The 26939-nt window shown below is 34.7% G+C and overlaps 2 protein-coding genes across 2 annotated transcripts in view; both read right to left on the bottom strand.

The window, feature by feature from the left end:
* Positions 1 to 2219: 2219 nt before the first annotated feature.
* LOC123527761 (nuclear apoptosis-inducing factor 1-like) lies at positions 2220 to 11019 on the bottom strand. Its single transcript, XM_053539877.1, has 7 exons — positions 10739 to 11019; positions 8363 to 8429; positions 7731 to 7829; positions 7452 to 7515; positions 6505 to 6579; positions 5410 to 5448; positions 2220 to 2260 (listed from the first exon to the last, which is right to left on the bottom strand). The coding sequence occupies exons 1-7, from the start codon at positions 10891 to 10893 to the stop codon at positions 2220 to 2222; spliced, it is 540 nt and encodes a 179-aa protein (XP_053395852.1). The 5' UTR covers positions 10894 to 11019.
* Positions 11020 to 20735: 9716 nt separating this feature from the next.
* The window catches only part of LOC123523883 (E-selectin-like), a 46540-nt gene continuing 40336 nt past the window's right edge, over positions 20736 to 26939 (bottom strand). The window contains exons 15-16 of the mRNA XM_053539444.1: positions 23724 to 23853; positions 20736 to 20945 (exon numbers count right to left, since the gene is read on the bottom strand). Coding sequence (XP_053395419.1) covers positions 20890 to 20945; positions 23724 to 23853 — 186 coding nt within the window. The 3' untranslated portion in view covers positions 20736 to 20889. The remainder of the gene's footprint in view (positions 20946 to 23723; positions 23854 to 26939) is intronic.

Raw genomic sequence — 26939 nt, 5'->3', positions numbered from 1 at the left:
CCCATGGATGCAAGGTGCATAACTCTGGCACCCAATTTTTGATTAATTATACTCCCTTTTTTTTAAAAAATTTTTGGTTAAAAATTTTGATGCCCCTTTTACTCTGTCCCCTGTTTTTTACTTTAATGGATTTGATTCAAACTTTAAAACAGTTTTTTCAACATTTATTTAAACCCCCAAACCCTAAAGAAAACAAGGGCAAAACTCTTGCACCAAAAATTTAATGAATTATGCCCTTTTTGCTTAGGGGAAACTTAAATAGTGTTTTAATACCTTTTTAAACTTTACTTCCCCTTATTACTTTTAAATTGATTTTTTGCAAACTCAGCTATTGTGCCAAAATCTTCATTCACAATTGGGGGTCATTAAACCCCCCAAATGAAAAGCCTAGTTTCCTCAGATGTGGGCCCCGTTTCACTATCCACATCGAAATAGTCCCACTCGAGAGTCTGTCCTTTCCCGTGACAGCCTTTTTAGCTCCCTGTCACAAAATCGTAAAAAATGAATTTTTTTGACCAAAGAAGTGACCTACTGACTTTTTTAATATTTTTTCCCCATTTGAAATTTGGAAAAATTTGCCCATATTTCTAAGGTGAAAGGGTCCAGGGTCATCCCTGACCCCCTTTTTTAAATTTTGTCAGAATGTTTGCCTTTAAGAAAACTACGTTTGGGTTTATATGGGTCTCTGGGGGCAACAAATAAGGGTTTAAAACTTAGAAAAAAAGTCCCATCCTATTTTTTTGAAGGCCAATAAAACATAATTTTTTCACTTTAAGAAGAATACTGTTATGGGCCAAGAATAACAAAGAGAAAAATTTAATTTGTATTAAATTTTTGTCAAATTTTCAAATTAATTTATACTGTGGGAATTTTTATAACAAAACATTCAGTAATTAAAAAATAACCAAAAAAAAAAGTCACAGTAATAAAAAATTCCTCAAAAATAAGTAAGGGGTGGAAAAAACATTTTTTTCAAACTTTTAATTTTAGTGGAAAAAGGCCACAACCAGAAAAAATTAAACTTGACCTGCCTTTATAAAATTTTTTACATGTTTTTCCAAAATAAGTTCCCAAACTATAAAAACCATTCAAAAGTTTAAAAAGCCACAAGTTTTTGTAACAAATTTTTGGGATCCCAAAAGTGGGCCCAAAAATCGTCAAAAATTTTGGTTTAAAAAAAATGGAAAACCCGCCTGCACTTTTAAATATACCCTGTGGGAAAACGTTTAAACAAGTAAAAAAATTTTTAAAGCGACCCAAAATTTTTTTAAACAAAATTTTCAGTCAAAAAAAAGGGGTATAAAAACCCCCGTTTAAAAAAATTTTTAGACTAGAAAAAAAAAAACTTGACCCGGGACTTTAATATATATATTTCCCCTATAAAAAGAAACTGGGCAAATGACAGTTTTAGAGAAGCGAAAAAACTATTTTCTTAAAAACCTTTAAAATGACTTTTAAAAGTGTCCCACCCTTTGTTAAAACAATCCGAGCAATTTGGGGAGACCCTTTCAAACTATTTTTTGTTTAAAAATCCCCTTTTTCCCCGAATTTCCCCGTATAAGTAGCTTGCCAATTTTCCTTAAAAACTTTGAAAAGTCTGGGGGGGCATAACTGGTTAAAAAAAAATTTAAAGTCATCAACTTTTAAAACTTTTTTCGAACCACCATTGCTTTGTTTTCCCAAATTTTTTTTATTTTTTCCTTTTCCCGTATTCAGTTTTGTCTTGAAATTTATTACCTCCCTTTAAATTTTTTATGCTAATTTTTTTTTATGGGTTTAAAAAACACTTTTGTCATAAAAAACTAGTGGGTAATTTGAGTAATTCTTTTCTTTTTTTCAGTAAAAACCCCTAATTGATTTTTTTTCTTCCATCCTTTTCTTTTAATTCAAATTTTCCCCAAATGTTATTTTTTAAACTTACATATCGAAACAAAATAAAATTTTCGCCTGCGCCATGAAAAACCCCAAAATGGGGTTTTTTACCACCTGGGGTCCAGACCAGCCTGCACATCCAAACCCGTCTGGCAGGATCCATGCTGTTTGCTAAAATTTTTTCTAATTGGGTAAGGTTTTGAAAATGAACAGCATGGGGTCCTGACCAACGCACAGGGTGTCTGGATCCATGCTGGTTCCCCAAACCCACAAAGTGGTTTTTCCCCCATGGCACGGGTCTATAAAAGTTTTTAACGAAAACTTTTTCCCCGGGTTTTTAAAGACAACTAAACATCACTACCTATCACAGAAACCCAAACCTCAATACCTGTTTACATACATTATAACTAAACATTACTTTCCTAACACAGACAACAAAAATCCCCCAACCCATCACAACAACTAAACACAATATCTGTCACAAATAACTAAACATCACATCTTTTCACGCAAAAAAACATAACCCACCTTCAGAGAAAACTAAACTTTACTCCTGTCACAGAAAACTAAGCATCCCAAACCGTTTCAGAAAAACTAAGGGATCACTATCGTCACAGATAACTAAAAATCACTAAACCGGCACAGGGCAACTAAAAATCACCAAATTGTCACAGATAACTAAAAAAACACTACCTGTCCAGCCCAAATAAACTTTACTAAACCAGAGATAACTAAACACACATCTGTTCCCCTGAGAAATTAAAAAATTTACTACTGTCACAGGTAATTAAACTTTACTTTCCCATCACAGAAAACTAAACATCACAGCCTGTCCCCAGGGAACTAAACATCACTACATTTACAGTTAACAAAAAATCACTGCCTGCACAGGTAACTAAAAATCACTGCCTTTTCACAGAAAACTAAACCTCACAACCCTTTTCCCGAAACTAAAAAATCACTTCCCATCACAGGTAACTAAACAACACTGGGCCTTTTCACAGATAACTGTACTTGTATGAAAAAAAAAAAATACATATTGTGTTTTTTTTCAACACAGTTTTTAAAAAAAAATACACTGTTTTTTAACCCCAAAAAAAAAAAGTAATTTGGCCCGAGGCTGTTAAATTTTTAAAAATTAAAAAAAGCTGTTTTTTGAAATGTCTTTAAAATGGGCAATGGGATTTTTAAAAAGAAAAATTTTCAGGGAAATAGTTAAATTTTAAAAGGATTAGTGAGTTCTTTCCCTGATTTCGTTTTTGGGGCCCGATCAAAATGCAAAAACTTCTGCAATTTTTTGTCTCTCTCTGAAAAACAGAAAAAAAAATTCATTATAGTATGATAGATTCAGGCCCTTTTTTCCCCCCAATAAATCCCAAATTCAAATGAAGGGCCCGGTTCACTTTTACCAAGGTTGGTTTAACACCCAAACATTACGTAACAATGGGCCCTTTTTAAAGTTTTAAAAGCAGTTGTCCCAAAAAGCATGGGGTTAACTATACCATTTTTTTTGTGAATTTATTCCCTTAAAAAATCAGTCTAAAGAGGGACCCGACTGAACTTTTTGCTGAAAACAATCATATATTAAATAATTAAAGCTTTTTGTTTTCCCGGGAAAAAATGACATTATTTTGCTCCATGACCCGTCATTTCTTCCATGGCCCTACTAGTATTTTTTCTGTAAAAGTTAATTCAAATAGGGTTTTAAAAGGGATATAAAACATTAAAACCTGTTGTCCTTTCCCAAAACCCCGTTATAGACACCCTAAGAAAAAGACCCCCAAAAATAAAACCTTTTTCCCCAAAACCCCTAAAATTTTTTTTCTCAAAGGCACACCATTATCCAAAGGGAAATTTTTAAACCCCCTTTAAAAGAAATCAAACCCGTCAACAAAAACCATGTTTTCACTGTTTTTCCCATGACGGGATTTTTTCAGAAATTTTACTCTTTTTTAAATTTTTCTCATATTTAAAAAGTCCAAAGAAAAAGGTTCTTTATTTCTATTAAACGGATGTAAGTCATAACTTTTTGAAAAACCTTATTTTGCCATTTACACAACGTGCAAACCCCTTTTTATTGGCCTTAATTAAAAAACTGGTTCAGTTGATTTTTTAAAATCCTAAAACCCTTTTTTTATATTTTTGAAAGTTTCAATTTTCTTTTATTTGATAAAATAATTTTTTATCAACCATTTTTTAAAAGAAAAATTGATTGTAAAAAAATAAATGAATAAAATGCTATTTTCATCTTTCCCTTTTTTAAGAAAAACATTTGAAATATTCCAAAGTTATCATAAAGTCCTTCAGACTTCATTCACTTTAAGCACAAAAGCGTTCATAACCCAATGAAAGAAAAAACATTTCATCTACTTTCTTTAAAAATGGAACGAGGGTGCTTTATGCAAAAACCCCCTTAAAGGTGTTTTCAACCAGTATAAGATCCCCGATCACCTGCACATCCATGCAGTTTTTATCAGGACAAAAACTCCCTCACTGAACATCAAATTTACATATAAACCCAACTGTTCGTAAAAAGGGAAAACCCGTATGGGTCCTTATCAACTGCACGGCCGGGTCTATACTGATGATAAAAATTTAAAGATACCTATACTGACCCGAAAAAGAGAAAAGAATGGATCTTGGCACGCTGGGACAGATTGCAGGCTGATCTGGAACCCCCCAAGTTTTCATTTGTCCCTAAGGCTTTTTTTTTGGGGGAAAAACGCACTTATGAATCTGGGAAATTTGTTTCTCTACAACATTCCATGTGTTTAAAAAATATTTAAAATTGAAAATTTTAAATTTTTTATTTCTTTTCATTTTAAAAGAGATGGGGCTTCATTAAAATGGACAAATTTTTTTCAAAAAATTAACTGAAAAAGAGGATACTTACTTTCGCAACCCGGGTTTTTTTGGCTCCCGGCCCCCTCTTCAAAAGATTTTGGGAACTAAAAGTAGAAAATTTTTTTTTTATGACTAAGTTTCCCTTTGTACATTAATTTTCATATTCAAATTAAAATGAAAGAGGACAAAATTAAGTGATTCAAATGCAAGTATATCTTTTGGCTCAGTATGCAAAATCATTCTGTTGAGATGTGTTGAGCTGTTTTAACAAATCCCTTGCTAAGTGCAATTGTATCTTCCTTTAAGACCAGTGAAGATCAAGATCACCTGTGCAGTCTGATCATGCTCTGCACTGTTTGATATTCAGACAGTAAATCTTCCATGAAAACCCCTATGAACTATAAATGGTATAGTCCAAATTGAAAGATGGAGCTGTCCATAGTAGAAATTTAGCAAGAGAAAGAAACCATTCATAACACAACAGTTTTGACCATGAGATCTCAATCATATATGACAAGTAGCCTGAAAGGATTGATTCTTGATTGCACAATTCATATAAAATTAACTGCTAAGCCTTGAGGCTCTTCAGACAGAGAGAAAAATAGACAGACATAACGACAGACAAATAGACATACAGAGAAATAAAGAAGAAATAATGTACAGTCAAACAAATTGGAAGCTTCTGTTACTTACTGCTTGCACATGTGACCTTTTCTACACTGTTGGTTGCACCTAAAATACAGAATGCAAGTATAAATGAACCTTGATAATAGTAATCACTCACATGATATAACTGCACTAATCACAATCAAACCATTTTTGGGAATAAATCTACATTGTCTAAATTCCATTGCTCTAGCTTGGAATTTTAAATCTGCATTCAAACCTTTACATAAATTTGCCTTAACTTTCAATCCTGTAGATTCAACAACAGGATAGGTTACTGGGTGAAAGTCAGCAATTGAGGGGAAAAAAGGCATTTTTGGGTACATTTTTTATTGAAGATGGACATAAGTCTGTCAAAAATTATTAGACCAAAGCCAGTTTTGAACTTGACCTGACATTTCATTATTATAAACTAGTAGTTTTGTACTCAAAATGAATTCAGTCAATGAATCATTTTATTCAGTTAATGAGTTGACAAGTGTTTCAGTCAAAAAGGGCCCATAACTCAATCAAAAGTTATTAAACCAAAGCAAACATTTGAACTTAACCCACCCTTTATTGATATATACTTGTCTATACCAAAAATAAATTCACAATTTATTTATCCAGTCAAAAGTTACTGAGCGGAAAAGGCATTTTTGTCAAATTTTCAGTTGAGAAGTGGCCATTACTGTCAGTAAGTCAAGGTAAATGTGAAAGTAAGCATGGACAAGAGGGCCATTATGGCTCTATATTGCTCACCTGTTATCATTGCACTTTAGGACATGAAGGTAAAAATGTCATAATCAAGATCAATCAGAAGAATTATGAGAAAATATAGATAAAAATTTAATTTCAGTAACTTCAAATGAAATTATTTTTAAACTAGACATAACTCTGGCATCCATAATGGGATCTTGCCAGTTTTATAAAGGAACTGAGATATTATTCCCATACAAGTTGTGTGCAAGTTCGATAAAAATCAAATACAAAATGTGGTCTCAATTCCGTTCACACGGAAATTTTGGACCGACAGACAGACTTGAATGATCACAAAAGCTCACCTTGTCACTACCTGACAGGTGAGCTAAAACTGCTCCTTGTAAATTGGCAAGTTGTACATTTTATTTTTAAAACACTTACACTCTGTCAAACTACCAGTTGGGAGGTCCGCACAGCTCCTGTCACCCTCTGTCAGGACAGCAGTACAAGTATTCTCTGAAAAAATCATTTATACTATATTTGACTTGCACAGATATTGGTGTACCACCAATATTTTGTTTTTGGAAGAAAGTACCAAGTGTTACCATGTATGAAATGAAGCATTCTTGTAGACTTGCCACAAATTAAACAAGATGTGTTTTGCCCCTTGACATTGAAATAGACCACAATGAGAGTGATGGTCATATGTTTATACATCAATGTAATTAATGGTATGTGTGAATATGGTAAAGAAATGAAAAACTGTCTATAACTGAAAAATTTAAATAAGTGTTTGACCCTGAATAAGGTCAAGTTAAAGGTCAATGTCACAAATTTATATAAATTAATGTTAAGGATTTGTTACAAGGAGTAATGTGAATGAGTTTCAAAGGGATCCATCAAGAAATGAATAATTGATCTATGGCAATGTTAAAGTTATGTGACAGACAAAATGGAGCAAGACATACAGATACAGACAGACCAAAATGCCCAGTGCATGTATTCAAAGGATATTGTGTAACAATGTATTATGTCAATGTGAGGAAATGCTGTCAGCCGAGGTTCTATAGTATTTGTTGAAGGTTGACAATATGCACTGTCACACTTGTGGAATGTAATATTTATTTAATTATACCGAACAAACTAGAAGTCTTAAGATATTTCCAAAATTGTTAAATTCAGAGGCAATCAATGCATTTTCAGACCCCAAGTACACTTTCATTTTAATAAGCACTGAACTCATTTCAAGACTGACAGTCTTATCCAATGCAGAGGTGGAGCTAGGGCAATATTTCCATGTGATAGTTGAAAATAATGTCCTTGTGGTATATTATATATTGTATAGAGAAACGTGCAAATGAGGTATAATAACTATTAAAAACTTTTACCTAGAAAAGTGTCCGCCCCGTTCTTTATACCTTCGACACTACACAAGGGTATTGACTTCAGAACCTTTATAGAGAAAAAAACAAAACAGTTAGTAAATATATAATATGTATTGACTTCAGAACCTTTATAGAGAAAAAAACAAAACAGTTAGTAAATATATATAGTACATACACATATACTACAAAATGAAACTGTGTAAATCATAAATGTAATAAAGCAAATACTTTAATTTCCAATTAGAATATTATTATATTCAACATAATTTGTAATGTTTGTACCTGACTTTCCCAAGTCTCCAGGTCAAGAACAGGGGCTGGGCCACCCCCAGTCTTCCTAACCTCCTGCATATGTAGAATTCTCTTCTTCTTTGTTTGCGACTGAAATATTTATAAAATCTATACCTTTAAGATATAATTACATGAATGTGTTTTTCCCACATTCTTGCAACTTATTAATTTAAAAAATTTTTTTTTTTCACTTTCAATCATGTAATTCTGCTACTGCATTTAATTTTAGCCCTTCCCTTGTTGAATTTCTAAAATTGATGGATCCATCTTTACATTAATAGTTCGGAGGGGTTTTAATGAAAGATGCACTGACTGAATAGTGCAGACCATAAAGAGCATATCGGGATTTCAGTATTTTTTTATTCATGAATAAAGTCCAAGTTGAATGGTGATTTATTAAGCTGAGTTGTGATAATTCAATGCGTATACAATATTTTAAGTAGGAAATTTAAAGACAACATTTAATTTTAGTTTTCATTCCAAATGTCACACTTTTGCCTCATTTTTTACATGGCCCAAAAATATGGTAGATGGGTTACCTTTTAAACCACAAAATAAAGTTGTTTTTCTGTACTATAAAATAAAAATGCATTCTAAAACTAATGATACTACCAAGTACTTACTTTAAGGTCCACCCACTTCTTCTTGACTTGTTCAATAGTCCGCGTGCACTTACTCACACTGTTCACGCTGTAATGAACAATTTGATCTTATAATGTATAAATGTACAATATTGAATACTACTGACAGTCTTTAGTTAGTACTTGTCCTCTCAAAATCATAGTGTGATCAATTACATTAAAGTGCAAAGCCGGATGCAGATAAGTCAGTAGTATTTTCTCATAAAAATAGCACTATTGTTTTGATACAAAGTCAATAATATTGAAATGCCTATCCATTTTGCAATACAAGACTACATACAACAAAAAATAACCAGTATGTATCTATGTGTAAAATATATTCAATTAGTCTTGACTGTATCTTTGACATTTGAAAAGCCAAGATACTATTATATATAAATCTATAAAAAACAACAGTAGGCATACATTTTAATTACTCAATTTCAGGACCCGGTGACTTATTTAAAGAATACCTCATGATCTACCTATCAATGATAGGCATATTCCAGTTTGACATTTTAAAATAATTCTGGTATATTATACTATTGTATGAACGTCATGGGTATATACAAAAACTATCTTACTAGAAATAGTGTCCGCCCCGTGATCATTATTAACTTCACACTAACCAGTATTACTTAGAACTATAGAGGAACAAAAAAAACATATAATTTATTGTATTGCACAGAACTGACAACGTCTTATTGTCTACCATATCAATGTACTGGTAATATATGTATAAAGTCTTTTTGTCCTAGTATGGTAGAATTCATAATTTGTATTTGACCTACTCCCGTCCCAGTCACCTGCCCCCCCCCAACCTCCTCAATTGAATTCTTCTCTATCTGATGAGTCACGAAACATTTTAATCTATACCTTTGTATAAACATGATGTTTTTTTTCACATTCTTCAACTTTCTGATTATAAAAATCTTTTTTCACTTTCAACATTAATTCTGACCATTTAGATTTTACCCTTCCTGTGACTTCAAAATTGATGATCCACTCATTAAATTCAGTTTAAATAAAAGAGCACTGACGAATAGTGCAGACCAAACGCAGCACTATCGATTTCAGTATTATCATGAATAAGTCAATTGATTGATTATTAACTGATTGATATAATGCGTATACAATATCTTTAGTACAATTTAAAGACAAATTTAATTTTATCATCAATGTCACACTTTCCTCATTTACATGCAAACATCGTAGATACTTTCCACTAGTGTTTTTACTGACTATAATATAAAAGTTCATTCTAAACTAATGTCACAGGTCTACTTTAGTCCCCCACTTCTTCTGACTTGTTCAAAGTCGCTGCCTTACTCCACGTTCACGCTGTAAGTGAACATTTGACTATAATTATAATGTACCAATATGACTCGACAGTCTTCAGTTGTCTTGTCCTCTCAAATCATAGTGTGATCATTACATTAAAGTGCAAAGCGATCAGATAGTCATAGTATTTTCTAAAATGCACTATTGTTTTGATACAAAGTCATAAATGCTGCCTACCTCTTGATATACAGATCACATCAATAAAATAAGACCTATGTTTTTGGTAAAATAACTTCTATTAGTCTTGACTTCCATTGCATTTGAAAGCCAAGATTAATATATTAAAGATCTTAAAACAAACAGTAGCATACATTTAAATTACTAATTTAGGTACCTGGCGATAATGAAACTATGATCTCCTTGAACAATTATCTACTCGTTTGACCACTTTAAAGATCTGATATTTTAACTATTTCTTGACTCTCAGTGGTTATCAAAACTATCTTCATGCAATAGTTCCTGAGTTGATCATTATTAAATCAAAATTTAACCTATTTATAGCATAGAGGAAGCAAAAAAAAAATAATTGTGTTTGGCACCTGTGACGTCTGTGTCTACATATGTTGGATATTTGTTTGTTTTTTTGGTCCTGTATGGTCAGAATTCTATATTATACCCCTCCCCCCCCCCCCCCAACATTTAAACACCACATATCCTATCTCTAATCTGGAATGAGTCTCGAAAGCAGTTAATCTTACTTGTAAGAAATGGCTTTTTTTATTATCAACCTTTACTTTCCTGATTATATATAGATCTATTACTTACCTAATCTGACCCATAAAGTTTGTTTTATATTGTGACTGTCAAACTGTAACTGCACATCATGTGACATATGTAAGAAATTAAAAAGCAGCCACTCATCGACAGTAAGATAGGCAAAAATCTGGACATGCTACACGAGGATAAATAGATCTATAATTGCTTTGCCATTGATCTACTATCCTAGGAATATCCAGTACTTGTACTATTAGACAAGATGTAACATCATGTCATGCGTACACAACAGTGACAACAGTCTAAACTTTCATCGGTGTTTACCTTTCTGTAACGTTTGTCCAAAAGCGGGCTTTTCCCGCAGCAGTCAGGGTGGACGAGAATTTTCCCGTCGCCACCTCTGACTGCTGACATTGCGAAACTAGTACGTCCCTCTCTTCAGGAGACCAGTTCATTTTCTTTTGACTTGACTCCATCATCGATGCAGCAGAAGTAGTTATGATTTGACGTTTGTTCGCGAACTATCTCCTTATTGAAGAGCACTTAAAAGGAAGGGCGCATGCGTAAGAATCGCACATTCATAAAAAATCGTACGATCTTTGTCCAACGTAAGATCGAACGTAAGATAATCGTAGACCAAAATCGTACGATAAGATTTTGAAAATCGTACGATCGTTGATAAGACGCCCCCCTGATATTTTAACTATTTCTTGACTCTCAGTGGTTATCAAAACTATCTTCATGCAATAGTTCCTGAGTTGATCATTATTAAATCAAAATTTAACCTATTTATAGCATAGAGGAAGCAAAAAAAAAATAATTGTGTTTGGCACCTGTGACGTCTGTGTCTACATATGTTGGATATTTGTTTGTTTTTTTGGTCCTGTATGGTCAGAATTCTATATTATACCCCTCCCCCCCCCCCCCCCCCCCCCCCCCCCAACATTTAAACACCACATATCCTATCTCTAATCTGGAATGAGTCTCGAAAGCAGTTAATCTTACTTGTAAGAAATGGCTTTTTTTATTATCAACCTTTACTTTCCTGATTATATATAGATCTATTACTTACCTAATCTGACCCATAAAGTTTGTTTTATATTGTGACTGTCAAACTGTAACTGCACATCATGTGACATATGTAAGAGAATTAAAAAGCAGCCACTCATCGACAGTAGATAGCAAAAATCTGGACATGCTACACGAGATAAATAGATCTATAATTGCTTTGCCATTGATCTACTATCCTAGGAATATCCAGTACTTGTACTATTAGACAAGATGTAACATCATGTCATGCGTACACAACAGTGACAACAGTCTAAACTTTCATCGTGTTTACCTTTCTGTAACGTTTGTCCAAAAGCGGCTTTTCCGCAGCGTCAGGTGGACGAATTTTCCCGTCGCACCTCGACTGCTGACATTGCGAAACTGTACGTCCTTCTCAGAGACCAGTTCATTTTCTTTGACTTGACTCCATCATCGATGCAGCAGAAGTAGTATATGATTTGACGTTTGTTCGCGAACTATCTCTTATTGAAGAGCACTTAAAGGAGGGCGCATGCGTAAGAATCGCACATTCATAAAAAATCGTACGATCTTTGTCCAACGTAAGATCGCTTTAGTAAGACGGTCGTAAGATCGAACGTAAGATAATCGTAGACCAAAATCGTACGATAAGATTTTGAAAATCGTACGATCGTTGATAAGACGCCCCCCAGGTGTCATAAAAAGATACCTTTTACATTGTCAAGTATGTTTGCTAGTTTGTTTTTTGTTCATTTTTCATCAGTGTGACAATATGTTTTTCAAATGTTCATTACATACAAAATTAATTTTAACAAGTTAATATGATTAATAATAATAATAAAAAACGCATTCACATCATTTATAATAACTGAAATGAATTGTCAAGTTTGTAAGCACTTTTAAAAAATATCATCCTGTTTTCTATTTTTTAAGATAATAGTAGTTTCATGTACATGTATGTTATGCTCGCCTAATATACATGATTTTGTGTATTTATATTTGTTTTCATGTCTCAGTTTCTGTAAAATATAAAGAAGATAATATAGTGTTGATCATATTTTCATATACTATGCCAAAGAAGTATAAAACACTTTTTTATAGCTCTTTGACTACGCAAAATAAAAGAATAAATAACGCAGTGTCTTCTTTTTTCCGTTCCGTATTTTACATTATTGAAAAACAGAATTAAACCAAATTGATGACTATATTTGCTGTTGTTGTTTTACCGGTACTTAAAATTGGTGTAAAATAAATCACCCTTCCCACTACGTTTTTACAGGAGATCTCTAATCTATAATCCTTGTTTTTTATGTTCGGCACCTCCCGTGATACGATAAGCGGAGATAGCCGAACCATAACGATCTAAAAAATATCCGATAGTGATCGATATTTAGCTAGACGGTCGAAGGGAGACAACAAGGTATAGCGTTGATCTCAATAAACAAGGAAAGATAATAGAGTCGATTTTTGCCCAATTCTTCAGTATGGCCTGCACTACAAAAGCGATTTTCAGAGTGCACTTCAGCAGTAAGCTAAATTCCATCATTTATGATTAAAATATCAATTTATATTCTTAACATCATGATAAAAAGTTTTGTTTAACAACTCAGTTTCACAGCATGATTTCTGCTCTATCCGAAAGAACAATATGAACAGTACTTAAGGTAACCAGACACTATTATGAGAATTGCAACACCAGATATTCAAACGAGCTCTTTCATTTTCAAGTTAGAATACAACTTTTAAAATAAATTAATGCTTAATTTTACAATATCTTTGTTTGTGAAATTGAAACAATCATATTTTTAAACAAATCGTACCAACCTTTGAAGTACCTGTTTGAATATGTCTGTAGATATTTAAACAGACCCTTTTTGGTTTAGTATTGTATAAAATCCCTACTTCTTATGCTACTAACACAGACAATGAATATAATGCAGTGCATAAATACTGTAATGTTAACACAGCTCGTGAAGCTATAGAGAATCAAACGTTTGCACTTGTGTTCAAAACATGAATATAACACTGGCCGCCAGGATGAGATATTTTCTGGTTTCTTTTGGATTATTATTTTGTACATATATGTTTTCTATGGCTGCATAAATCGAAAAAAAAAGCAGTTCATCAATTAAGTCAAGCAACAGCTTTCGCAACAAGTGAAAAGATATTGCAATAATCTCGACGAAAACTCTTGAAAAATATGATCATTTATAACAGTATCTTGATCTGTAATATCATATTCGGTTCGAATGGATTTTGATAGGCCTTGATCCCACGGGGCGCGCCGAGTGTGATCCGTCTGCTAAAATCCACGAGAACTGAACGCATTAAAGCAGATCAAAGTACTGTGTTTAGAGACTTACCCTAAGGCCTCTTTAGTTTTTCAGTTGTACTCCGGATACGAAAACGACAGACATGTTTGACCTCTGAGATCAATTTGCCACCTTAACCTTTGACCTACCGACCAAGTTGAAGCGTACCGCATTGTCTAAAAAAATTTATTTTTGTGAACCCCCGACTCGGACGTAAGACAAGACCTTCGCCGACGGCCGGGTTTTGCCGGACTAAGTATTTTTGAAACTGCATATAACGGTGGCCGATCTGTTAAAGTGAGAATATCGTACCTGTATGACGAAAATACGAGACATTTTAACACTAATTTATCCATTTACAACGAGAAAATAAAGGGGTGGCAGTCAAAAACGTGTTTTTAGTGAATATTTCCTGAATGTTAGAAAAAAGTACAAATGATACGAAAATTTCGATACATCCCCGTAAAAGCGTGTTCAATCCTCGGCCAATTCCCAATAACAAAGCTTTAATAATGAACAAACTGCGAAGGAAAACATCACCTTGACTGGTGAAAACTACCGCAAAAAGCGCCCTGCTCGCACATAATTATGCCACCGTGAGACTCGGTAAGATAATACTAGGTAAGTATCTGTAGGTGGATACTTTTATAGCCCACAATGTTTAATAAAGCTTTCACTGTACCATTGTGTATATACGCGTATCGCTTCTTTAGCATAGATTTACAAGAGCTTTTTCGTGAATTACACCATTCCTCACCATTAACGGTGTAAGGGATTCATCTGACGGAGGAAACTTTAACACGTGTATATAGTATTTAAACGTTGTTGGGATAAAATGTGAGATTCGCTACACAAGTGATGTCTTTGCTACTTACCATTTTAAGGTAATGTCTCGTCGTTTTTCTTTGTTAGTTTTGCCTGCGCCGTCTGAATAGTTTGCTTTGTAATTTTGTTCGTGTATTATGTTTTTATAATGATTTGCATCGTTTGGTTTATTTGTCTATGCTGTCATGGTTCCCACAACCGCGCAGATGCAGTGCTACAGGTATTCAGTATGATATAACTGCTTCTTTGAACGCAGATGTGCCTATTAAATCTTAGTCATGGCTTGATTTTCTTTTCTTGTTAACTAATTATTTATTCCTTTTCTAAACTCAAGTACCGATTGACGTTTTTATAGGAATGAACGTATTTGTTCATTTTTTGACAGGAAATTCCGTGCTTTAATGGCTATAAAGACAAGAGAGAATATAATCGAGCTCTATTAGGAGTCTTGCAGTGCAAGAGAAATGACACATGCATTGCTATAACAATCACAAATTGATATTTATAATGAAAAGGCCAATGGAGTTTGTTATCTTTGAACCGGATATATGGAATATTACAAAGGAGTTATTTAACAGCCCAATTGTATGTTGACTTGTAATCGATATAAGATACAAGATACAAGAAGTCGGATATTACATTAGCTATTTCCCAACAAACAGTGGTAAAGTAATTACAAACTAAAAGCTGCTGTACGGGAAAGATCTTGGTTCACTGGATTTTATGTAAGATCCTAAAAAGACTAATAATTCCAGGAAAATAGAGTTGGTCTTTTGTTTTGTATGCCCTTTATGCATAATTTTGGAAATCAGGGGTCATAACTCTGGTCCGACCGACAGAAATCCCAAATAAAAGCCAAGGTGCACAACTTCACATGCTGAATAATATTCCTTTATAATATTGTTTAATGCCCAAAGTAAAAAACGTTTTAAGATACGTGCAACACTTATGCCCGTAAATGCATACTTTTGACTACGTCAATGACCATAACTCTGTCCTTGTTGAGTGAAATCTCAAACAAACCCCAAGGTGCACAACTTCTCATGCTGAATGACAATCCTCTAATGTTTCGTGACCCTAGGTCAAATTCTTTTCGAGATACATGCGACACAAACTGTTATGCCCTTTTTAAGCGTATTTTTTTACTAAGTCAGTGACTATAACTGTGGCCTGGCTGTGTGAAATCCCAGTTAAAACACCCGGAGGTGCACAACTTTATATGTTGAATAATAATCCAGTAAGGTTTGATGACTATGTCAAATTTTTAAGATATGTACGAAACAAATTCTGAACCCTCCAATTTATTGTGGGGAGGGGGGAAAGAGAGAGAGGGCACTGTTGCATCTCAAAATGGTAGCAACGCATTTTGGTAGTCACTACCAAAATTCGGCCGTTTTGGTAGTCAAATACCAAAATGCGTTACACTCAACGCAATTTGGCAGTTTACAAAAATGTAGTACCAAAATGCATTGGACATGTACACATCCAACGCAAAACGGTATATTAATAATAATCTCATGATTTGCAAAAAGAATATATTGTGACGAATATTATTTCAAAGAGAGTCATGATGGAACTTCGCTCATCCGACCATGACCTTTTGATCTTGAAAATATAATGGCCCTAGATTCAGTCAAGCAGGACCATTGGAACACACGTGAGAGAGGTCAATGCAACTCTAACTTTGACATACATCGAGAGAATATTTGAAGGTACTTGGCACAATTGTTCACCACAATTATTTGATGCGTCGTTCGCATGACCGTGGGACAAGTTTCACAAACGCCCATAAGTAATTAAAATTCAGGATATTCACGAGAAAAGTTCACAAGTATATGCAAGGTAGACATGCAACCTTTATCCATCAAAAATCTTTAGAATATTTCAATGTTGTTTAATTTATTGAAATATACTTGGCGTCATTGAAAAATTACCACTTAATATATACCTCTGTACTTGTTTATACAATATCTACGTCACTTTTTCATGGCCTGTGCGCGGTCTATTACTCATAGACACTGTCTGATCATGTCTCCTAACCCATTATGATTGTCAGATGAGAACAGCACATACGACGTGCAATTTCACGACATGAAAGTTCGGCGTCAACCATGCCAATGGCCTGATGACGTTGATCAGCCTTAAACGTTGCATTCTTAGCAATGATATTCTGGACTTTTTAACGTATTCCTTTTAGTCTGTCGACTAACTTTCAAGTGCGATGAATGATTTGTGATAGAATTTTCGTACATTTCGACATTGCTGGAAAAAGTCATTCTACACGTGCAGCCCGTGTCCAAATGGAGTTAATCGAATTTGACAATTCTTTGCACCAGTGACGTCTCAGTTGCGTCAAAAATGTAGTCGTGTTATGCTTTTAACACAGTCCAGTACGATTTTTAAAATATAAGGGACATTAGGGTGGTAACTTTTTAGTGACGCTGAGTATACAATTAAATAATTCAACTCGGTTGTGAATTCAATTCCGAAGGTTACCGATTAATTTATTCACCAAAAGTTACCGAGGTTGATTGAGTAAATATCAGGCACTCGTATTTTCACCTGGTGCTGGAAAAACTTTCTTACATCCCGGGGTGTAGGATTGCCGGTTGGCTGAATGCAAAAATGTACGCTCCTAAATTGTTTCATCTGTTTTAAAGTTGAGGTTCAGTGGCATATTTTGTTAAGAGTCTGTCCATTACTCGACTAAATGTTGCTACCTTTGAAACATGAACTTTATTATTATAACTGAGTATTGAGGATAATTACTTTATGCGACTTGGAACGAGAACCATATATCACATTAGGACCTCCAAAGAGTTTTTAGTTCAACTATTTCATTTTTTTTTTCCAAAGAGAAGAGCTGTTGTCACCCTTTCGGTGACGTCAGTGCCAGCGTCGAAGTTGGCGTCCGCTTATAGATTTACATGTAAACAGTTTTATCAGAAACTACTGGACCAAATGTTTCAAACTCGACACAAGTCTGCAACATGAGATGTCTTCAGATGACAGGTAACATAAGTCTTGCTTACATTTTGTCAAAATTATGCCCCTTTCTAAAATAGATATTTTGGTGGATGTTTGTATATAAGCAGTTTCTCAGAAACTACTGGACCGGAGGCTTTCAAAAAATGAAAATGAAAAATGATGTTTTTTTGAATACAAGTCACTGATTCAGAATAAATTCAATTAATTTTCTAATTTTTAAAGGGAATGATTTATGTTTTCCTTGACAACCACGTGGTAGTTACTGGGTATGGGTTTTCAGGTGTGTGAAGTTGGCTAAGCAATCGGCATACGACATACGACATTCGACATTCAAATTTTTGGCTGTTTTTTAATGTAAAGCCAGTTCGACATAGGACATTCAGCATTCAACTTTTTTAGCAATTTTTAAATGTCAGTTCAACTAGACATATCAATATCACACACGTTTACTAATTTTTTTGCAATTGGTATCTGTTTTGATACTTTTTTGAATACATAATTAAACGTATTTACATTTTTATAGATTAACTAGGAATTCAGTTATCAAAGAACTTTCTTGTATATAGATAAAAAGTAAAAGTATTAACTATACGTTTCAAACGTTTCTCTCTCAACCAACTATAGAATGCATATCTTTTCTGTCTTCCTTTTATTTGATACGTATAATTTGGATATGTAATTACTAGAACCGCAAAATAGAATTGTAGCTTACAGCAATGGACCAGCTATGAACATGGCGAATATTCAATAAACAGTTTTCCCATGCAGTTTATGCAACTTTAAACAGCCATCCCTATTTGGATGTAAACAGTTTGCATGCAAAAGAAGTCTGGAAGGCTGGAATACGAGTGTCTTCTGTATCATGCACAATTTGGACCGTATTAATATATATATATATATATATATATATATATATATATATATATATATATATATATATATATATATATATATATATATATATATATTAATACGGTATATATGTTTCAAATTTACAGAATTAATATAGTTACTAAATATGTAATCTTGCTGATCTGCTATATATGCTAGCAACTGTCCACGAAATTCTGGATCAAATCTCGGTGGACTATCCCTCCGACAACACTTGCACATTAAAACAACAAAACAATACAATGTTATTGCGTTTTAGGCCCCTTTCACACGCTCAGGAATCTACATTTTGGTTGTTTTTATACGAAAACTATATCTCGGGAGGGGAACTCCGAACCCCATCCCCCACCATTTTTATAGGAGAATTTCCCTCCTTTTTATCTCTCTCTTTTGTGCGTAATGTAAAAATGAACACAGCCCCTGATGTAGTAAAAACTACCAAAATAAGTTCCATTCCATGATACTTAGCACATCATATGTACCCTTGCAACGCATTTTGTCGCTACCAAAACTCGGCCGAATTTTGGTAGTGACTACCAAAATGCGTTGTTACCATTTTGAGGTGTAACAGGGCACATACACAGTTATGTACAAACAAGAGGGCCACGAAGGCCCTGTATCGCTCACCTGACCTATTGACCTAAAGATCATCAAGATTAACATTCTGACCAAGTTTCATTAAGATATGGTCATAAATGTGGCCTCTACAGTGTTAACTAGCTTTTCCTTTGATTTGACCCGGTGACCTAGTTTTTTACCCTACATGACCCAGATTCGAACTTGACCTAAAGATCATCAAGATTAACATTCTAAGTTTCATTAAGATACAATCATAAATATGGCCTCTGGACTGTTAACAAGCTTTTCCTTTGATTTGACCCAGTGACCCAGATTTTGACCCCGCATGACTCAGATTCGAACTTGACCTAAAGATCATTATGATTAACATTCTGACCAAGTTTCATAAAGATACAGTAATAAATGTGGCCTCTACAGTGTTAACAAGCTTTTCCTTTGATTTCACCTAGTGACCTAGTTTTTTACCCCACCTGACCTAGATTTAAACATGAACTATAGATCATCAAGATTAACATTCCGACCAAGTTTCATTAAGATATGGTCATAAATGTGGCATCTAAAGTGTTCACTAGCTTTTCCTTGATTTGACCCGGTGACCTAGTTTTTGACCTCATATGACCCAGATTTGAACTTGACCTAAAGAAGATCAAGATTAACATTCTGACTAAGTTTCATGAAGATACAGTCATAAATGTGGCCTCTACAGTGTTAACAAGCTTTTCCTTTGATTTGACCTAGTGACCTAGTTTTTGATCCCATCTGACCCAGATTTAAACATGACCTATGAATCATCAAGATTAACATTTTGATTAAATTTCTTTACAATATGGCCATAAACGTGGCCTCTACAGTGTTAACTAGCTTTTCTTTTGATTTAACCTGGTGACCTAGTTTTTGATCCTACCTGACCCAGATTCAAACTGGATCTTGAGATCATCAGGATTAACATTCTGACTAGGCTTCATGAAGATACAGTCATAAATGTGGCCTCTACAATGTTAACAAGCTTTTCCTTTGATTTGACCTGGTGACCTAATTTTTTATCCCAGATGACCCAATATCAAACTCGTCCAAGATTTTATTGAGGGTAACATTCTGACCAAGTTTCATTAAAATTGGGCCAAAATTGTGACCTCTAGAGTGTTAACAAGCTTTTCCTTTGATTTGACCTGGTGACCTAGTTTTTGACCCCAGATGACCCAATATCGAACTCATCCAAGATTTAATTGAGAGTAACATTCTCACCAAGTTTTTCATTAAGATTGGGCTAAAATTGTGACTTCTAGAGCGTTAACAGTCAAATTGTTGACGACGACGACGACGGACGGACGACTGACGAAGGGCGATCACAAAAGCTCACATTGCGCACTTCGTGCTCAGGTGAGCTAAAAAGTGGGCACAGTATCGTCAAACTTAAAGCAAGAGTTAAGAAACCTTCTCATTCAATGAAATTACCATTGGGAAGGCATGTATGAAGTTTACGTCGACACAACAGCAATATCGTAGTAAGTTAATCTTTATCCTGCTGGCGTAAAGTGATTCTGCCAAGATCAGCCTGCACATCATGGTCTGCACTGTTCTTTATCATATTTACATGCCGGTAACAAAAACGGGTATTAACGGTATGTTTTTTCTGTATCAATCCATGCATTCAGTGAACTGATATTTATTTGATTCAAAGTAAAAGCAAGATGAAGTGTTTTTCATTGCATTTATATACATATATATATATAAACTTTCCAACAGCGATTTTGAATCTGATTATGTACATAAATAACAGAAATTATCTGTAAACTGTACTGTATAAGTCGATGATCCGATTTGTCGTCTGGTAAATCGCTCGCCATGTCACTAAAATAAGTGTATGAAGGCCAAGGTCAATAACAGACTCAAGCAGGCTCGAGAAACTGAAAATACACAGCAAAACAGTTGTTATTGTAGAAGTATGTTGTATGATAGTTATAACAAGTGAATGAAGTATTGCCATGCAATACAAAGTCCCCTACTGGAATGCATCTAATTCTCTCTACTGCAGTATAGCATAATGAACTGATATCTGTCAATGATGTATAAACAATATTGTACTATATATACAGTATGCCATAAACAAAAGACTTGGATTAAAATTTGTATATATAAAACCCTATAGTTGTTTTCATATAGCATATTTGGACGATTATCAAAAAGGTAAAAAAAAAAAAAAAATCCATAGAAGTCCACACAAAACTCTTTACCAGGTAGAGATAGGTCAAAATACACCTAAAAATTGGATGTAACATACATGTTGTTCCACAGAAAACTGGTCTCGATTTTTCCCTACGGCCTGTAATAAGTAAGTTACAATATAAGCTATTTATAGTAAAACAAAGGGAAATAACTCCAAAAAAACAAGAGTGCTTCATGGTGGTGAACATTTGTGCCAACTTCGTCAAAATCCCTCCATGCATAAAGAAGAAATGCTCCGGACAAAGTCATTCTTGAATTTGGCATTTGACCTGTAAGCTTGACCTTGACCTTAGACCTAGGGACCTGGTTCTTGCGCACAACAATCTTTCTCATGATAGTGAACATTTATGTCAAGTTACATCAAAATCCCTCCATGCATGAAGAAGAAGTTTTCCAGACAAAGTCATTCTTGTATCTGACCTTTGGCATCTAAGTGTGACCTTGACCTTCGACCTAGGGACCAGGTTCTTGTGCATGACACTCCCTCTCATAGTGATGAACATTTGTGCCAAGTAATATTCAAATCCTCTTTTGCATGACAAAGTTATACACCGGACAGGAAAAATGTCCCATTAACCTTTGATCTCCAAGTGTGACCTTGACCTGTAAGCTAGGGTTCTGGGTGTTGCGCATGACACGTCGTTTCATCATGAGTAACATTTATGCCAAGAATTACTAAAATCCCTTGATGGATGTCAGAGATCTGGACCGGACAGGAAAAAAACCCTATTGACCTTTGACCTCCAATTGTGACCTTGACCTTTGAGCTAGGGGTCAGGGTTTTGCGCATGACACATCGTCTCATCATGGGGAACATTTGTGCCAAGTAATATTAAAATACCTTCATGGATGGCAGAGTTATGGACCGGACACGAAACAGACCCTGTTCATGCCATGTTAACATTTGACTGCCAAGTGTGACCTTGACCTTTGAGGTAGGGGTCTGAAAGTTGTGCAAGACACATCCTCTTATTATGAGGTACATTTGTGCCAAGTAATATTAAAATCCCTTCATGGATGACAGATTTATGGACCGGACAGGAAAAAAGCCCTGTTGACCTTTGACCTCAAATTGTGACATTGACCTTTCAGCTAGGGGTCCGGGTTTTGCGCATGACACGTCGTCTCATCATGGGGAACATTTGTGCCAAGTAATATTAAAATCCCTTCATGGATGACAGAGTTATGGACCGGACACGAAATTGCAGACGGACGGAATGACGGAATGACAGACGGACGGAAAAGTGCATTCCTATAGTCCCCGAAACTGGTTTTCAACCAGTAGGGGACTAATAATGATAGTTAATCGCTAATTTTGTTTGGTTACAGGTAAGAGGTAATGTTATTATTCATGTACCAGATCAAAATTCTTATGATTCACTCTATAGCTAAGAAAAAGTTGAATTCTTATACGGCTTATATTAGTTTTACACTAGTTTTACATATTATACAGCATTCTATTAAATTTCGCAGGACTACAATTCCTTAACTTGGCATCAAGCACAACTTTACTTCTAACTAATATATGTCTGTAAGTTCGAGCGGCCAGATCCCTTGAAAAATGTAGAAGTTATGCGGACAAATCTTAGATAATTATTGCGCAATATACAAAATTATATAAAATGTCAAAGGGCCATAACTCCTTAACCGGGTATGGTACATTCATGTCTGCTTAAAAAGTATGAGAAACAAATATATTGTTACCTGCAATACAATAATTATCTGCTACCTAATTTCTAAACAATCATTTGGGGACAAAAATATAGGGGGAGCAAATGTCCGTTTCAGAAATGAGCACTGTGGGCAAATGTCCTATCTACTATTTCTTCTGGTGGGTAGGGGGTGGGGGCAAATGTCCTGTCTGCCATTTCATCTGGAGGGGGGGGGGAGGGGGGACAACTGTCCTATCTACCATTTCATCTGTGGGGTGGGGGGAAATGTCCATCAGTGGGACAAATGTCCTGGGACAAATGTCCGGACCCCAATGTCACGAGCTGAATGTACCGGCGATATTCACAGCTACATTTAATAATCTGACTAGCGTTAAGGGTGATATGTAGTAACAATATTTTGTCACTCAAACGGACAGAGAGACAGAGAAGATAAAGCATACACCACCTTTTTTTTCGCATTGCCGTGATGGAGTTATATTGCTTGTACATAATAATGCTAAAGAACGAGTAAAATAAAAGTTTAGGAAGTTGTCAGTAAATAAATAGTTGAAACTTGAAGCAGCATGAAGTAACTTAAATAAAGTTTTAATATTTGAAATTAGCTCCTTTTTCTGAATCAGGATTTACAAAATAAATGTATTTTCCTTGCGAAGTTTAGCACTTTATTAGGTAAGTGTTTTGTGCCAGATTATCAAATTATGGTTTAATACTAAAGTAAACCGGAAATGTGAAAATGATGGCATGTCAAAAGCTTAAACCGGCATAGCAGTCGAATATGTAACACACCTGGATAACAAGCGCTTGAATGAACAATCTTTAAAACATTGTGCACGGTTGCCAAATGTTCCCCTTCGGCGTCACCTTCAAAGGTTGATCGAACATGTCTGGCGCTTCTTTTTTCTCTGCTGCAGGTCGTCTGCAAAAATATAATTGCATTAAGATTACATTTTGCATGTTTTATAAGCTGCAGTACTAAAATACGAACTTTAAATCAACGGAACTCCGATGAAGCTTACAGTACAACCTCTCCAGCGCGGTCCTCTCTTAAGCAAAAACCTCTCTATAACAACATCATCAAAATGTCCCTAAGCTGAAATGTACTATCAAATTTACCTCTCCAGAACAGCAACCTCTACATAACAGTCAATATTTGTATCTCCCAAAGGGTGTTGCTCTACAGAGGTTGCACTGTATTTCATACGGATTTTCCCCGGATCCATGCTCGACTTCCGTAAAGCATTAAAACATGTGGCTTGCCTTGCCTTTTTATAATTTCGACGATATGTAATTTATAACAACTACAGGTATCGCACTGTGTTTAGTCGTTTTTAGCTCGACTTTTCGAAGAAAAAGTAGAGCTATTGCACTCGCCCCAGCGTCGGCGTCGGCGTCGCCGTTGGTTAAAGTTTTTGATAAAGTCAAATATCTCTGTTACTATCAAAGCTATTGACTTGAAACTTAAAATAGTTATTTACTATCAAAATCTACACCAGGAGAAACAATCCCCATAACTCTGATTGAATTTTGACAGAATTATGCCCCTTTTTAACTTAGAATTTTTGGTTAAAGTTTTTGATAAAGTCAAATATCTCTGTTACTATCAAAGCTATTGACTTGAAACTTAAAATAGTTATTTACCATCAAAGTCTACACCAGAAGAAACAATCCCCATAACTCTGATTAGAATTTTGACAGAATTATGCCCCTTTTTAACTTAGAATTTTTTTTTAATTTTTGATAAAGTCAAATATCTCTGTAGCTGTTAAAGCTTTTGACTTGAAACTCAAAATCAAAGTCTGCACCAAGAGACACAATTCCCATAACTCTGGTTTGAATTCTGACAGAATTATGCCCCTTTTTAACTTAGAATTTTTGGTTAAAGTTTTTGATAAAGTCAAATATCTCTGTAACTGTTAAAGCTTTTGACTTGAAACTCAAAATAGTTATATACAATCAAAGTCTGCACCAAGAGACACAATTCCCATAACTCTGGTTTGAATTTTGACAGAATAATGCCCCTTTTTAACTTAGTATTTTTGGTTAAAGTTTTTGATAAAGTCAAATATCTCTGTTACTATCAAAGCTTTTGACTTGAAACTTAAAATACTTATTTACCATCAAAGTCTACACCAGGAGAAACAATATCCGTAACTCTGATTTGAATTTTGACAGAATTATGCCCCTTTTTAACTTAGATTTTTTTGTTAAAAGTCAAATATCTCTGTTACTGTTAAAGCTTTTGACTTGAAACTCAAAATAGTTATTTACTATCAAAGTCTACACCACGAGACACAATTTCCATAACTCTGATTTGAATTTTGACAGAGTTAAGTCCCTTTTTAACTTAGAATTTTTTTTACTGGCAAAGCTCTAATTCAGAGTCGAGCACTGAGAAAAGTCGAGCGCGCTGTCTTACGGACAGCTCTTGTTTAATGTAAGCGTACATATGAATAACATAAGTCCATATATAACTTTTTGTATGTGTACTCTTTATTTTTTGGCGATCGAGCGGTAACGCTTTCCGCTTTGGACTCTTTCGTCGTGAGTTCAAATCAAATCAAATCACATCAAAATTTATCTATTGTCGGAAAGGTTTTAACAAAGTAACATAAGCTATGTATAGCTTTTTACCGACAGTTAAGCTTGATGCATAATATTTTTGTTTCTAAAACCAGGGCGGCCGCACAAAGTGAAAACTGTATTTAAGTTCTTACATTTCAACTGCTACGAAGACAGCTCATGTTAATCAACATTGCTTTGACATAATTTCAGTACTGATCAATTTACAAATATTGCCAATTCTATCAGAACATAAGGACAACAGAATGAATTAAAAATTAGAGGGAAACAAACTTACACAAAATATGTAAAGCAAAACTATAAAGAAAACAGATATATTTCGACGGATGCAAGATTCGAACCATCACAAGGATCATTATAAAATGATTTCGTTTCCTTCCACAACCAAGCCCACTATTGATCAAACTTCGTATATATATTGTTGTATATATTATATTTTGTTTTTAGATAGTATGCTACTGATTGTTTATAAACATGCTGCTAGAAATGAAAACGCCATAATATTCTGCGGTTCTTATATGCATCTGAAAGACAAACAATGCCATAATACTCTGCGGTTCTTATATGCATCTGAAAGACAAACAGTGCCATAACACTCTGAGGTTCTTATATGCATCTGAAAGACAAATAATGCCATAATACATTGCGGTTCTTATATGCATCTGAAAGTAAAACAATGCCATAATACTCTGCAGTTCTTATATGCCTTTGAAAGACAAACAAGGTGTTTTTATCATGTTCATTTTCAGGGTGCCAATATAAGGTTTAACGAGATGACTTAATTGCTGTGCGGACAAACAGGGGTTAATCGCATTCGGCACGCCTACAGTCAGGAAAAATAATAAGGTTGATTTATTAACAAGAGATGTTGGAGGACAGCAACACTGGATTATTCAACAGCCTTGTCACTAAAGAAATTTAGATGAATGAATACAAAAGTTTAAAAGGGAAAGGGGCATATTTTGTATAAATGCAGAATAGAGTTATGAAACCTGTACAATGTATGTCATATCAACACAGTTAGCGGGTGTATGAAGTATTGGGTACTTAGATACCAGCTTACATACAAAAACTTAACCAAAACTTACTAAGTCAAAAAAGGGGCATAATTTTTTAATCATGTAAAAAAGAGTTATGGATCCTGTGCAGTGCATGTCAGATCACGACAATGAACAAGTGAGTGAAGTTTCAATCCATCCCCATTAGTAGGTACAGAGATACAAGCATAATTTTGTAAAAAAAGTAGAGTTGAGCCGTGCCATGAGAAAATCAACATAGTGGGTTTGCGACCAGCATGGATCCAGACCAGCCTGCGCATCCGCGCAGTCTGGTCAGGATCCATGCTGTTCGCTAACAGTTTCTCTAATTGCAACAGGCTTTGAAAGCGAACAGCATGGATCCTGACCAGACTGCGCGGATGCG

The sequence above is a fragment of the Mercenaria mercenaria genome, chromosome 3 (assembly GCF_021730395.1).
Source record: "Mercenaria mercenaria strain notata chromosome 3, MADL_Memer_1, whole genome shotgun sequence".
In the NCBI taxonomy this organism is placed as follows: domain Eukaryota; kingdom Metazoa; phylum Mollusca; class Bivalvia; order Venerida; family Veneridae; genus Mercenaria; species Mercenaria mercenaria.
This window is presented reverse-complemented; position numbering and strand designations above follow the sequence as displayed.